This window comes from Leptosomus discolor, chromosome 1 (assembly GCF_034619465.1).
Source record: "Leptosomus discolor isolate bLepDis1 chromosome 1, bLepDis1.hap2, whole genome shotgun sequence".
NCBI lineage: Eukaryota > Metazoa > Chordata > Aves > Leptosomiformes > Leptosomidae > Leptosomus > Leptosomus discolor.
This window is the reverse complement of record NC_141391.1, coordinates 45,413,536-45,429,273: the sequence shown is the minus strand read 5'-3', so window position 1 is coordinate 45,429,273 and position 15,738 is coordinate 45,413,536. Positions and strand designations below refer to the sequence as shown.

The 15,738-nt window shown below is 41.0% G+C and overlaps 1 protein-coding gene across 4 annotated transcripts in view; it reads left to right on the top strand.

Moving 5' to 3' along the window:
* KLF12 (KLF transcription factor 12) overlaps window positions 1–15,212 on the top strand; it is a 146,346-nt gene extending 131,134 nt beyond the window's left edge. For all 4 annotated transcript variants that reach the window (XM_086482000.1, XM_086481998.1, XM_086481999.1 and 1 more), the window contains one exon: window positions 15,031–15,212. In XM_086482000.1, coding sequence (XP_086338126.1) covers window positions 15,031–15,212 — 182 coding nt within the window. The remainder of the gene's footprint in view (window positions 1–15,030) is intronic.
* The last annotated feature ends 526 nt before the right edge of the window (window positions 15,213–15,738 follow it).

Here is a 15,738-nt window from a genome sequence, read left to right as displayed (position 1 = left end):
CTCTTTCCAATATGTCTTTTGGTTGGTAGGACTTTTGTTGAGAGGAATACTGAACAAGGCTCCATCCTAATACCCCCTACTAAACCAATTTCCGTAAGGTAAGAGTCCCTTCCTTAAACAGTGGAAATGTTCTGGTGATCTGGGAATTTCATTACATTTCCCTTGAGGCCAATTATTCTAGTTTCTGCATATCTTCCCATTAATGCTTGTGCTTCCTCCTCTCTCTTGGTTTATCATGTCTGGTCTTAATTCTTTTTTCCTCTTCCCTATTCTTTTGCATCTTCAGTGTGGTCTTTTCATCCCTACACTTCCCGATATATTTTATATGCCCTTACCCTTTCTTTGATCTCTATCATTCTTGTTTTACTGCTTTTATCCCAATTTAACCCTGCTCTGTTCCTTTTGTTCTCCCTGCCCTGATTTCTAAGTTGTTTCCCTATTCTTGCCTGTATCACCCTTTGAGCATTATATGGCTGTATCAGATTAGAAGGCAGAGAGCCCAGCAGAGGCATGAAAACAGTGGACTGTTTGGTTTGGACCAGAAATACCACTTACGTGCTTATACCACAGGGAGTTCGCTCTTTTCTAGCCTGCAAGACTGGCGACCAGCCCAGGAGTATAAGCAAGCATCATGCAAGGAGCTGAGTTACAGAACTAAACGTGAACAACCTCAGAAATGTCACACCCAAGTTAGCCCAGAAATACAGAAGGATCTTCTCTGCCGTGACGTTTTAGAACATTGAGAATCACATTTGTCATGAATCTGCAGTTCATTACTGATCTCACGGCAGACCAGCGCTTGTGGGCAGCGCACCCAAATCAGCGTTAGTTTGCACCACTGAATCTCAGGTGCTCAGAACTAGGTACTGAAGGCTTGAAATGGTGTTGGTCATTACAGCTTTTGCAGCTGTAACTCTCCAGCAGCATGAAGGGAGTTTCTGTACCTGCCGTAATCGTAGGATCCATCTCCCCAGCCTTGGTTCCCTGGCAGCTGGGTGTCTAGGCTATGTTATCTGTCTGGGATCTCTGGGTAGTCAGAGAAGAGGGATTGGCACCTCTGGGGCACGTTATTCCCTCTTCAAGTAGACCCAGGGATTGGCTTGCAAAGGTGCTTCTCTTTCACTGCTGAATACAGAGGATGATCGGATTTCTTGGATTTACCTGGCTGAAATTAATCCCCACTCCAAAAAGCAGCTGCCTGAAATATTTTGCAGTCATGTTGGATGTTGATTTATTCTTTCAGGGAGAAAAATAACATCAAATCAAAAACCTTCATTAAATAGTCATCTGTTAACTGCTTTATATGATGTCTTTTCTTCATACCTGCTGCAGTTGTGGTCTAGAAAGAAGGCAGGTGCTGAATCTAGCCAGTGGATCCAGTGAGAAAAATCTGTATTGTGTGTTTTGCAGAACACTTCTCAGGTCTTGGTACAAAGTTGGTATATTCACTTACATGTAGTGTGCTCTATGTATTAATCTCATCTTACATTTTTTATCTTGGACTTTACTTTTGCTTTAGGCAAAAGAAGTTAATTATTCACTATGACCCACAGTAATTAGTGCCGTTTTGGATAAGTATAAATGAAGTATGACAGCTATGTGCACAAGGGTGAGCAAGTTTCAGTACGAAACTTTCCGAGAAAAGATCACAGAAACTCAACATTGCATAATCTGGACCTTTTTTTTTTAGGCAGGCTGATCTTGCTGACAGTTGTTTACCTAAGCAGGATATGTTTAAGAACTATTTTTTGGCTTTTTCATTTACTACATACACATAGCCACTAAACCATCCACAGTCATTTGGCTGCAGGAGGAAAAACAAAGCGATATTTTGACAGGATGAGTAGCTTTGTTGGCTTGAAGGTATACTTCTTTTAATCTTAATCAAAAATGGAAACAAAATATTGTAGATGGTAACAAAACAATTTAATTATTTTCGAGTAAGTCCTGGGGTTTTTATTTTTGAGTAAGTCCTGTGGTTTTTAAGTATGCTATCGACTAGCTCCCCAATACTTCTCACCAGTGTCCTCAAAACTTAGTGTACTGATGTGGGCATGGAGTCCACTGGAGGGCGATCTTGAATTATGTATCTTCTCTCCAACTAGAAAAACTGCAAGTGAAACCTGTAATGTTAGAGCATTTCATAAATCACAAGCACTGGTATTAAATGTCTCTTTCTAGTATCAGCTTCTTCTTGCTCTTTTGCCAAGTCGTCAAATAAAGCTATCAGTAGGTATCGGGTGTGATCGAGAGCCTTTGGGGCTCGCAGGCAATCTCGCAGCTCAGGTTTATCATCTCTTTCTGCAAGAAGAAACTGTGAGAAACTGGCTCACTGGAGCTGTGTTGAGTTAGTTTCTGCTTCAGTGACCTTAAAGAAAATTACGAATATGTGACTTCACAAATGAGTAATCTTTAAAAATAGGAAAATCAGCAGCCCTGGGTTGTCTTTCCTGTCTACATATGTCTGTGTCGTGCTCAGCATAGGTGCTGGTGTCGGCCTCAGGAATGGGAAGAGCTGTAATTGCTGTTCCTCGTGAGGTCTGACCTGTGCAGCCTTGGTAGGACTCGCCTTCTTCAGTTTGCTGCTTTTGCTTTGAAGATTGCAAAGGAAACAACCATAGCGTTATTTATGGTGTATAATGGTTATTTCAGGCCTTTTAGGTGATACTAAAGTTGCCATTGAAACTTCCAGTAGGACAGCTGAGCATTGCAAACTAAGTAATACTGGTTCCTTCCACTGTGGGTTTTTTCCTCCAGCAGAATTTCATTCTAAAAATATTTATCTTCATGAATTGCGGTTTCCCTTTCTACTAGCCCTGGTTCGTGAAAGATCTACAGACTCTGTTCTTTCTGCAGAGAGAAGATGAAAACCTGATATGTTTTATGTAAATCAGAGTCAAATCATGCCTTCTGTTGAGAGGCTGATACAGGTTATAAAAACTAGACTTCAGTAACTGATATGTGAAGTTGATGAAGCTGGAAATCATGGGTCTGTGAAAACTGTAAAATGCATTAAATAATTTCATTATTTTGACAAAAAGCAGGCAGATATTTTCATGCCTTAAAATTGAGGACATGCATCTTGACCTCCTCTCTAGTTGGCTGGACATTTCTAAAATGTCAGTGGAAAGCTGCAAAGTAGTCAAAAATGTTTGCAATTTCCCTGCAAAATTTCATTTGGCTTGTCGTTATTTTTCAATCATCTGTAAGTACGACAATAGGTTTGTAAGCTAGATATAGCGAAGACAGCAGGACAAAGCCTTGCGGTCATGCCATTTATCAGGTCAAATTCAAGGCAGTAAAGCCTCTGGTGAAATAATACGTTTCATTTTAACCTCAATTAATATAATAATTGTGAATAAAGTGTGTGTGTGGAAAGGTGAGAGGACAGGGGAGTCTGGTTTAGGGAGAGAGGAGAGGGAAAACAAGAACAAACATCCAGGACCCTTTGGGCTAGCGGCCTTAACAGTGTAAAGGAGGCATTAGAAAGTGAAAACACCTTTTGGATAGATGACAGTGATCGTACGAAAATCATGCAAACCCTTTTTTACTCACACTGATTTCAGTTGCCTTGTTAATGCATTAAATAATGAAAAGCATGATTATCAAAAGATGGCAGGTTCTGGCTGCCAAGAGACACTGCAGGGCAGTGGCTGCTGGCTGTGGGCCATGTCCCAGGGCACGCATGTGGTGGTGCACTCAGTCATGGACAAACTGTCCCACTGGCTGTCCGCGTGGCTAAAAGCTACTTTCACTTTTCATCCACAGGCTACTTAGTCTGCAAACCCTAGTGTGCGATACTCTGTTTTTAACCTGAATTGCGGGCCTGTTGGTACCAAAGCTAACCTTTGCATATCATGATCCAGTTTTCATAGACATTATCTGTCTCCTCTTAAATAGAGAGAGCATGTAAATTTGAGGTATATTATGTAAATTGAAGAGGCAAATTATGCTGTCTGCTAGGGAGCCTGGTAAAGAACAGAGACTTAAAACATGTATAATGGATAGTACCTGTAAAGGTATTTAAAGCTCTTCTCATTTTTCTAAGTATGCAGAGTACACTGGGTGGTGTGAATGTGTCCCAAACCGGCGCCTAGCATGGGGACTGTGATCTGAGAAATCTAACCAACTACATAGTCATTTAAAGGGAAATTTTATCTTGGATTTCACGTCTAAAGTTGCTCACAGCTAATTCCAGTTCTAGTTCATTGTGGCTACCCTTTTACAGTATGGAGAAGCCCGAGGAGTTTAAAACGTTGTGTGAATCATCCCGAAGAAGACCATAAAGAAAGAAGACGCCTGCTTTAGGGTTATGCGGGACATAATTTTACAATGTCTGATACAGAAGAGGTTGCTCTGTGCCTCTCACCTCCATAGGATTTTCTTTTATTGTAGGAGTAATCAGCATTCTATATTTCTGTGCAACCTTATTTCACTCATTAGTTACAAATTTCTGGAGCAATGTGGCAAGAGTGGCTTTCTGGGGTCAGTGGCAGCAAAAGCTTGGGATTTTCCAGTTGGTGTGAGGTGGGAATGGATTTAGTCTGTAGGTGTAGGGCATCTTATAACCACAGCCGTGGCTTTTCTCTTGCTTTGGAGGGGTGGAGAAAGGCGAGGTCTGTAACCAGAGCACCTTCTGTGGGGCTCGGATACTGGGCTGCAACTGCTGCTCTTAATCCATGAGCCCCAACCAGCACCAGGTCTGAATCACTCCTCTCAGTGCTGCTGTTGCAGAAGATGTGACTGCTGCGTTAGGCACTTGGAGAGGCAGGCTGAATATAGCCCCCAGGCCAAATGAGTTTTTTAGTGTTTGGTGCTCTGTCCCTGATCAACGCCTATATCATTCTTGAGAGATGAGAGCAAATACCTTTGCCACAGACGTAATGAAGCCTATTTGTCAGTGTCAGGGGGTCTTCAGCGGCGTTACATGGAGACAGTAAACATCTCAGAAATACAGTTTTGTTCCTGAGAAAATGACAGCATTTCCTCTCTGAGATGTTCCTTATAGCTGGGTTGAGACACCACCCTAGAAGAGAGAGGGCTAGTGAGTACATGGGTGTTCTATTTAGTCTGTGTTTTTTCAAACATTGCATTCCTCTCACTCACTGTTGCTCCATATATTATTTTAATATGAAAGGGCCCTTGTCATTAGCCTTTGTTCACATTTTCCTTTGAGCAATTTCAGAGTGGACTTAAGAAGTCGGAGCACCAAAAAAGTTATTTTTGCTCTGTAGGTTTTAAAACTCTGTTCACTACCTGTTGTTTTCTTAAGGTCTGTTTAGTGTCTTTTGCTAGCTATAAGTTCCAGAGAGATATTTACAGGTTTGTAATCCCTTCTTTAAGCAAATATAGGGAGGAAGCAACATTTTTTAAATAACCCTTCTGGATTTGACTTGAACTGTGTACATTTTTGGCCTACTTTAAAATTAACACCTCTTTGTCACCTACCCTCCAGACTCCCTCTTCAAAAGCCGAGCTTTTCTTTCTCATGTCCTACGTGCTCACTCGGCCCTTACCCCAGAGCTCTCCCTCCTCCATGTAAATCTGCCGGGTGAAAAAAGCAGCAACAGCAGGTTCTCATGCTGTTCCAGAAACTGGGAATTTAAACAAACAAAGCCAATTTAAAAATTAATTTGCTTTAAGTAAAATAGGAGGTTCTATTTGTATTGGGTGATGCTTTTATTTTTTAAGAAATACTTTCTTTTAGTGTTTAAAATTTACTGCCAGTTTCAATAAACAGTAGAGCTTTCCAATGTGGAAACCAGTATATTTCATGGAAGTTTTCACTTCTAGCTTTTCTGTTCTTTCTTCATGCAGTTCCTATTTAGAAGATAAACATTATTTAATAAATGGGGCTGCTGAAGCCTCAGCCTATTCCCCTTGATGAGACGGAGTTCATATTTCAGGACAGAAATATATTTAAAAGCAGATGGCTGCTGGTGCAGTATGTACCAGGGTATAACGGCAGGCTCACCAATGCCATCACAGCCTAGTAAGGTGATGTTCAGAAATGGGAGCCTCTGGATGTAGTGAGGTAGTTGTCTGAGTCCAGCTACTTATGGGCAGGTGTCCATACCACAAGGAGCTTGTACATCCAGTTCTCTTCCAATAGCCACTCTGTGGAAAGTTAAATGATTTCATTTTTGGCGCATTTTGTGAGCTCTGAATTCACCTTACACACGGGGAGTCATTCCTCTGCATTGTAGGTCTGATGCTGTGCCGATATGGAAGAGTGCCCACGTGGTTATTCCAAGGCACTTTGATGGGAAAGCAAGTCTAATTGCATCTGTGATTGCTTTCAGTCTCTAGGTTATGAAAAATATTTGCAACAGTGCCCCTTGACTTTGTAAATATGGGGTACATATGTGTTTTGTCTTGTGTGTGGCACAAGGGAATAATGATAATTTCATTATGCAGAATAAAGTTTTCTCTAAGCAAACCATTTAGTACTTAATATTCTACCTCCAAAGAACTGCAGTTCATCTAAGGTCTCAGGCATGATTGTGGTCTACCATGTGTAGCCCTGCAGTGGCATGAAGGCAAGAAAGACCTCTCTACTCCCATTCCCTCCAAAATGCTTTCCCAGATGTTACACCCAGACCTGGAGGAGTAAACACACAGTACAGAGTTTCCAAGGATGTTAACTCTTGCAGATCACTCAGTCCTCAACAGAGGGAACAGGATAGCAACTTGCTACTGAAATGCCCATTACTGTTGATACCCCGTGTCTTTCGGGAAGTGTATCTGGAGTTGCTCGTGCCTGCCCTGTCCTTTTCAGGGCAGCATTCGATCAGAAACACAGTCTTTTTGAGAGTGGAGCATGATCAAAACTGGAAGTAAACTTCACAAAAGCCTTTGTTTTAATGTTTTATTCATGTTTTCTTTTTTTCTGCTTTCTTTTTTCCATGGCTAAAAGGCAACAAGAGTTAGAGCCTGAAAGCTAGTGTTTTTAATCTTCACTTTTTGCAAATAAGTAGGTAGAAAACTGGGGAAATTTCTTGTTTTGTGGGAAAGGAAAAAGATCATATGACACCTGTCTAGGACAAGGGATTATTTTCTGCACTTCAGTGTTTTCTCCACATAGGATATGAAATGTAATGGTATCTTGGTCACATTAACTCTAATGATCTTTTTCCTTGTCATATGTGGTTTTATCAGTTAATGTTTTTCTTTAGTTTCATATATATTTATTCTGCTTTTTATGGTGATAAAAATTGGGAAGTTTCGTTCTATTCACAACTCATTTACTTAAATGGGAGGTGGGTTTTTTAATGCTATTCCTGCACTCAGCCCAGCACACCAGGGTCCTGGCCTCTGCTTGAGCCTGACTTCTAGCACAGTGCAAACAACAAATAATCAGTTGTGCAAAACTGAGTGAGACAAAGCTCATCCCTTGCAGCTTTTTTGTTATTTGTTTGTTTGTTTCTTTGGGGGTTTGTTTGTTGTTTTATTTTTTACAGGTAGTGAAAGGTTTAACTTTTATACTGAGAATCATCAGTATGCTCTTGATGAAGATGGTGGAGCAATCCCTGGCGCATCCAGGAGGAGTGATGGTAGCAGAATCGTAGGCAGATGGAAAGCGAAGTGTCACTTGTTTGGCATCGCCCTTGCAGTTATGGAAAGGTGTTTTATTTGGGGAGGCCAGACAAAAACACAGGCCTGCAGCACCCCAGAGTTAGTGTGCAGGTCTGCTGGCACCCTCCATGCAGCTGGCAGCTGATGGAAGTATGGATCTGTTGCATCACCTTTCCCAAATACCTTTGTGAGTGAAGGCTGCCTTAAAAGGAAGAATCTCAACCTTGTCCATGCCACTGGAAATTTGATAGTCCCATGTATTTGCTGTGGCTGGAGGGAGGAGAAAATTTCATGCCATCTTCTACTACATAGAGATATATAAAATATGTATATATATATGCACTTAACATATACTCAAGTATTTAAGTATGTACCACATCATGCAGGAAAAAAATATCAGGAAGGGTAATAAAGTGCTATTTGTCATCTAGTATTGGGATTTGTTCTGGCTCCTTGATTTAGGTGCACAGGAAGAGGCCTTTTACATTTCCAAAAAATTTATTTTTTGTGTTTTTATGGGAATTAAAACCTTTCATTTTACATCAGCAATGTCCTTGACACTGTACGTAACTCATCTTGTCCCAGAGAGTTAATTCATTTGTATCTCACATAGTACTAGGTATGTCCTGTTGTGAGGCAAAGTCTCTGTGGAGAAGCCCAAGAAGAGAAAATGTGGAAGAGAAGTTTCTTGGATTCCCCCTCTTTATTTCTCTCCTGTGCATGCGATAACAGAACAAGGCTGAGACCAATGTAACGGATTTGCCTTCTTAAATTTTGGAGAATCGAATTTTGTGAGTCTGGTCACAAAGACTTTTTTTGCTGGGATTTGTATTAAAATAGTGGCAAACTGAGGCAGTGGGACAGGTGGGACAACAGCAGGAGAAGGAAAGAGGTAAGATTACTGACCTAGGACTGGTCTTGCAGAGGGAATGAGAAGAAGGGCCAGGATGGCAAACAGGACCTGAGCTCAGCAGTGCAGTGAAATGAAAAAGGTAGTTGCATGTGGTGATGTGGGAAAAGGACTCGCACCTGAATTATAAGAAGTAGACCTTGTAAATAGACATTCAAGAGCTGCCAGAAGTGTCTCTTGCTTTAGATTGGATGTTGCCACTGTATTTGGAATCGAAGAAATTGTTTTGTTCACAGTTTTCACATGAAGAAACCATGTCCGTGTGCTTTTTCTAAGTCAGACTGAGAACAAGGAATAAAGAACCTGAATTTCAAGACACGTCACAGGCAGCACAGTATGTTCCTGTTCTGCTCGTAGAAATTGTTTTCCCAGACTTGCTCAACTAATACGAAACTTTAATCTCTTCCCAGAAAGATACTTTATTTGCATGTTTTGACAATACAGCAACACAAAAGTCAAATTCACTATGTTCACCAAAGAGATAGAGCGAATCAGTAACTTGGAAACGGAGACCTTTAGAAAGACATCTAAATAATTGAATTGGATTTTTGCATCAACATGGTTGAAAATATTTCGAACTTTTAAAGGAGTGAAACTGAGATCTAGCAGTTTCATTACAGAAAGTAGGGTGTTCCTAATATGTGAGTCATAGCATTGCTGTTCATTTTCTCCACAGTTTTGGGAAGGTTACTGGTACTCGCTGTGTTGGTTTTCCTACCTGCAGAATGGACGATATGTGTTACACAGTGCTATTATGAAAACAGACTCTTATGAAGGATTACATTTTTAAAAAAGCTTTATAAGGCACTTTAAAGTTGGATAGTGCTTTATAAGTGCTTTGATGGTTTTTCATTAAAAAATTATACTAATAAAAATGTCACACAGAACGTAAGAGTTGTCATTTTTCCCTTTCCCTTGTGTCTAAAAGCTAAACTGCCCTCTTCTTCTGGGATGCTCATTATCAGATGATTTTTGCTGTAAAAAGATTCTTTTTTGCCTGAAATTTCTTAATTTTAGTAGCAATACAAAATCTAATTAGCCATCATTTGTGGTTTACAATTTATGATTTCCCCTTCCAGAGTCCTATCAGTACAGATGCAGTATGGGACTGTCCCACATGTTTCAGAATGATTCTGATGTTTACATGGGAGCTCAGGTCAGCTGACATAAATACTACACGTTGTATATATTACATAATATCCTGTAGCAGAAACCAAACCTGGAATCACCAGGAGATGTCCTCAACCCTGCAAAGCTGCCGATCTGATGACTTTGACTAGAAAATTTAACATCGTCAAATATACGCAGAGGCATGCTTGCTGGATAATTTATTATCTTTCAACTTGTTATGGGCTAAATCCTTAGGACCTCACTCTGTTTTTATGTGGGGAATACTCCTCCAAGAGCAATAGCAGTAGAAATTGAGTGTATAAGGATGTGGCTGTAGATAGCAGGGTTGGGCAGATGCCACCTGTTAAACTGTGCAAGTTTGACTCAAACCCATTGTATTTTGTAAATGGAGTGAGGGACGGCATCTTCCTTATGCTCCCACTCTCCCAGTCTGGAAACACTACAAAATCCTATAAACAAAGTTTTGTTTCCAAGTGCTGTTCTACCTTTGTCCTTCTCAAAAGTGGAATTCCAGCATGTGGCTCTTTCACAGGGTGATGAAAGCTTAAATACAGAAAAATCTGGCTAGATGGCTAAGCCTGTACCCCTGAACCATCCCTTATGTTTATTTTCTAGTTGAATTTTACTTGGAATAAAAATGTTACCAGTGTTTCAAAATGCTAGTACCATTGCAGGAAGGGGCTACAGAGAAGTGATGTAATAACTCGGAGTCATGGTGACAATTCCATGAGCAGAAAAATTAGATGGATGGGAATGTCTGAAGAGGACACAAATAATAAGAAGGGACATAGCACTCATCTGTAATACCAGAGAGAGAGGTGAGTTTATGCCACAGTAAGAAATCAGTTTAGAACTTCTCACGGGGATGTTTTCTGTCCTGGTAGTAGATGGCATTACTTCATCGTTACTTAATGACATGGTTGCCAAGAGCCTGCTAAACCGATGAATAAATGAAGCTTAAATATTACACAGATGAAAGGAACTGCAAGTGCACAGGGAGTACATAGGGCATCTGCCATTGCAGTAAATAAGGTTTCTTGCCTAGGGAACATAAGCCCAGGTCTGTTTCCTGGAGCTCCAGAGCAACTTCCCTGCTGGGGGAATAACCCATAAATATTTACATGGTGGTTTTGTGGTGCCTTCTTTGAAGCATCTGGCATCAGATACCATGATACCAGCTAGTTGATGGGCAGAGGATAACTGCTGAGGAATGTACCACACGGGAAATTCTGCCTGGAGTAGAACAGACGCTGGTCCCTTCATCTGTTACATGGTATGGTCTCCTCCTCGTACCTACATAGGTGTTTTTTTTTTAAGGAATATATCATCAAGTTGCAAAGTAAAAGTCTGAGAGAGATTTATTTCCTTCAGTGAATGATCTTCTGGATGTTAGAAGACAGATGCTGGGCTGTGGGGAGGTGGAAAATTTTGGAAGGATTGCTTGAACAATGGTCATTTTTCAGCATTATTAATTCATTATTTGCTTGAGTTTAGGGAGATTTAATGAGTAACCATTGTAACTACATTCTTAAGTGCTTAAGTGAGAAGAGTCATGGTAGGGTAGGAAAAATAATACTGTAGAAGTCATTAAACTAATTTGGATTGTGGCATCTGAACTACAAAAGGCAAGGTTTTGGAGGGCTCTTAGAAACAGATGTTTTGTTAGTAGAAGATTAAAAAAATCACTAGTTCCATTTGGGGCATTGAGTCATACCTTTAAAACTTCGTCATTAACTTGCCCAAACAATAGAAAATACTCATTTTCTACAGGGAACTGTCTAGAAGAACTTTTTCATGCTCCAGGGTCCTACTTGATCCATGTAAATGCCTGTTGTAAGCAAATGGTTCACTATCCATGTATTGCAAGACGAAGCAGCAGAATAACATTAGAATACAATTTCTCTGTGTTTTGGGATCTTTTTGTCTGGTTTTGGGACAAAACCATAGAGCTCTCAAAGACAAGTGCGAAAGTAGAGGGTCAGCTCCCATGAAAATGTTCACAGCTTCAGGCATTTATTTTTAAATGGGTAGCTTCTTTAAGTCTAAAACTTTGCACATTCAGAAGATTGAACTAATAACAGGGTTTTATCTTTTTCAAGTTTTCTTTTTCTCCTCATGTTAATTGCTGCAGGTTCTTGGTCTCTCTGCAGCTCTTTCTAATACTGTTTTCCAAAAACTGTCCACTGTTTTGTCTTCTTCTTTCCCATGTTTCCACTAGTCTGGGCAAGACTCACACTGCCTGCTTTTGCTCCTTAGAGCTGAATGAGAACTTGAGTGTTTGGGTGTGTGACAGTAATTCTGCACCCTTGCTCTGGTAGCTGCCAAGCCATCAAAGGAGGCGGAAGTGTCTGAGCCAAAATGGTTGAATGTTTGACTTCAACTACACTACCATCCTGTCTTGAAATGGAGAGATAGTTATGGATGGATGGATAGATAGATAGATAGATAGATAGATAGATAGATAGATAGATAGATAGAAGCACTGGGGCTAGTTTCTTCCGATTAACAAGCTAGTTTTGTCCAGCTCCTCACTCACTGCTTCCTGGGTTGCCCTGCTGATTATACTGAGAGTCTCAGCCATGCCCAAGCTCATCCTAGCATGTGATACCTGACACCAGCTTCCCATCCTCTAGCAGTTCTGCTCTTGCTGGTACTTTCTCCATCCTTTGAACTGCTGAGTCTTCAGGTTTTTACAAACTCAGTGGTCAGTCTTCATGTCTGGGATGTCACCAAACAAAAGGTTAAGAGTTAGTATAGTATTGTCTATGAAGACCTTTTTTTTTTTCTAGCACCTATCCATCCACAGATAATGTAGGCATTTAACAGAAAAGTAATATTATTATTCATCCTCTAAAAATTACATTTGCATAAAATGTTGTTGATTAATCTTGATGAAAAATCATATCTTTTGCAGTTTTCCTTAGAGTGGCTTTTTTAAGGTCCATATGAGTGAATGTGTTCAAACTAATGCTACTTTGCCTGGTTTTTTCCTTCTTATGCTGTGTACGTATATGTAATTGAAAATAATGAAGGGTCTTCTTAGGTTGAGCTTGTGATTTTCGTTCAGTGGTGTAAATAGCTTGAGAGGAATGCAGTCAGTCCTGTCTCTTTCACATAGCTCTATAGGGGCTGGGTAAGCAGGACTCATTGAGGAGGGAGGGTAGAAGCAACACCTGGGAACTCCAGCAAAGTGATCCACACTCATGTCCTTCCATCAGCTCACTTCCATTTCTTACCCATAGTGATACTGTTTTAATGGACGAACAAACTATTTCTGCTGTTGCTGTTTCACCAACCATCCCTTCCTGCATCAGGTTCTCCATTTGTCTTCTCCAAAGGGAAAGAAGATCTGGGATTTTGTGTACCAAGGAGGCTATTGCAGGGGAAGAATCATGGCAGGAGAGACATAGAATTTCAGAGGCTTTTAAATTAGAATCCAGAGCTTAAGAAATAGATAGCCAGAGTCTAAACAAAAAGAGTTTAAAAGTACTTTCAGGATGGACAGGGCAAGCCCTCCACTTGGAAACTGTTGATGCGGTGTGACAAGACCATTAGGATAGACCTGGCAAATTGGATGGAGGTACTGCTATATTTATACAGTGATCTGCACCAACTGTTTGTGGGAAGGATATGTATGTAAGACAGTTTGGTGGCAAATCTGAGCACATTTTGTAGCGCTGTGTCATTGGCAAGAGCGTGAAACTTGCCATCTGCTGTGTAGCTCGTGCCCGTCCAGCTTGCAGCAGCTGCCGGATTCCAGGCACCCAACACTGCAGCCACCCAGGGGCAATGAACACTATTTGGTGCTCTGTGCTTGGCTGGGGACTATAAAATTATCTAGGCTAAGTTGCTGCTGGTGCAGCTATGGGCTGTGGTCACCTCAGAGCCTGGATTGCTGGGTTCTTCTCACAGGAACTGTTTCCCACCCCCATCTGACATCAAAACTGCAGCACAGCCCAGATGGTGCACAGAAGGTACCAACCCAAGGAGCTCAAATGTTGCTGACAACCCTGCTGACGTGCCTGAACAGCATCCGATATCCTTGCAGAGGCACCCGTGGCCATTTCAGCTGGATTTTTCAGTTTGAACTTTGTGATGATATTCTTACTTGGGAATTTTCTTTTGAAACCAAGGGCTCTCAGCAAAGCATTTATTGCCTTTTGAAGAGACGCATGGAGGGAGGTGCCTGCCTACGACAAAGCAAGTGTTGCGTCACTGGTTCATATAATGGAAATAGTTTCTTGCAAGCTGGTTGTGATTCATAAGATATAATAAATAACTGAGGAATGATTGTGTCTGATCAAGGAAACAGTTGTTGCAGAGATGCTCTTTGGTTGTCCTGGTTGTGATTAGCTGGTTTCGGAAGGGGAGGTAAAAAATCACTTTTGACACACCAAAGAAAGACAAATATGGACCTCACACAGTTTCCTGTGCTCAGTTTTGGTGCATGCTCCACTGTGGGATTGCGTTAACTGCCAAGAGCATTTAACGTGTAGACATTCAGGGCTGGTGATAGGAATCACAAATAATTATAGCCTACAAACATGGCAAAAATGGGGGTTTGTAACAGTTTGCTTTATGAAAGCACAAAATCCAGTTTTGCTGTATTAATCTTCTCCTCAGATGTGATACAACACAGAATGTGGGGCATGTATTGTGCTTACCTTGAAATAAAAAGCAGAGGGTGGGATTTTCCAAAAAACTACACTTAACTAAGTCTGGTCTCATTGAAGTAAATGGGTATTTTTTCAACAGTGTTGTGCAAGTCCCATGGCTGAGTATATTTAAAAATTGTACACCATTCTTGGTAATATCTTACATGCAAAATTAATTTTACTGAAAGGAAGTGCAATAAATAAAGAGGACTTTTTGCTGATTGAATTTTTATGTTTAATTGGGGAATCTTAGTTCATTTTTACCAGCTTGTTACGGAGTGTCATGCAGTGTTGTTCACACAAATAATTAGAAGCCTTCATAAACTTAATAAAAATAATTGGCAGTCTGTAACAGCCTGATAAATTGCTGAAATATCGGGTAATTTGCCATTTTAGGAGAAAGTGTAGCCTGACAAGATGGGGTAGCAAACTCATGCGGTAATCATGAGAATAATTACACAGCCCTTTGTCCTGATGTTAATCCCCACATCACCCCTGCAAGGTAGGATCTATATTGTTGCCTTAATCCTGTTGGTTTTCTTAGTCATGTGAATGCCACAGGAATGATAAATCTCAAGGTCCTTTCCTTATGTTCAGCAGATTCGGTACCTCATAATTGTGTAATTTGGCCTAAAGCAACCCCTAGGCAGTGGGTGTTCATGGGAAGTGTGCAGAGGGGGTTGCGGGGATTAAGAGCAACAAGGGGAAAGTCACCACCTGTTTTTCTCCCCCTCTTCTCTTTTCTTTTGTCTCTCGCAGGAGAAAAACCCTACAAATGTACCTGGGAAGGCTGCACCTGGAAGTTTGCTCGCTCCGACGAACTGACGAGGCATTACCGCAAGCACACAGGAGTGAAGCCATTCAAGTGTGCAGACTGTGACCGCAGCTTTTCCCGCTCAGATCACTTGGCGCTCCACCGCCGCAGGCACATGCTGGTTTGAGAAACGCTACCTGTTCCAGCCGAGTTTAAGAGCTGGGTCTCTTAACTACCCGGAGTGAATTCAGCAGGGCTGAATTCCCCTCTACAGTGTTAACAGGCAGGGCTTTCCCTGATGTCCGTAACAAAAAATAATAACAGAAATTTAAAAAAAAAAAAAAGCAGGAAAAGAAGTGCCACTCTTCTCCTCGCCATCTGAAGTTAACCCTGTCTGCCCTTTAGCATGGCTATCCCCTGAAAGTGTCATCACAATCACCTGGGAAATAGCAGCCGAAATGCTACAGGAATGGGCATTATTTTACATGCTGCGTCCTTTGACAAAAAAAAATGTTTATAGCTTGTATGTTTTCTCAGCTGTCGGACATTTTGTTCCTGAAAAATCACCGCTGATTGGAGGATTAGATACCACAAACCGATGATGATGATGATGATGATGATGACAATGTTGAAAGCAAGACCGCTAGACCTTTATTATCCCATCCTTTCCCCTTGTTTTGAATACCATCTGGCCAGTGTCAGCATTACACCCA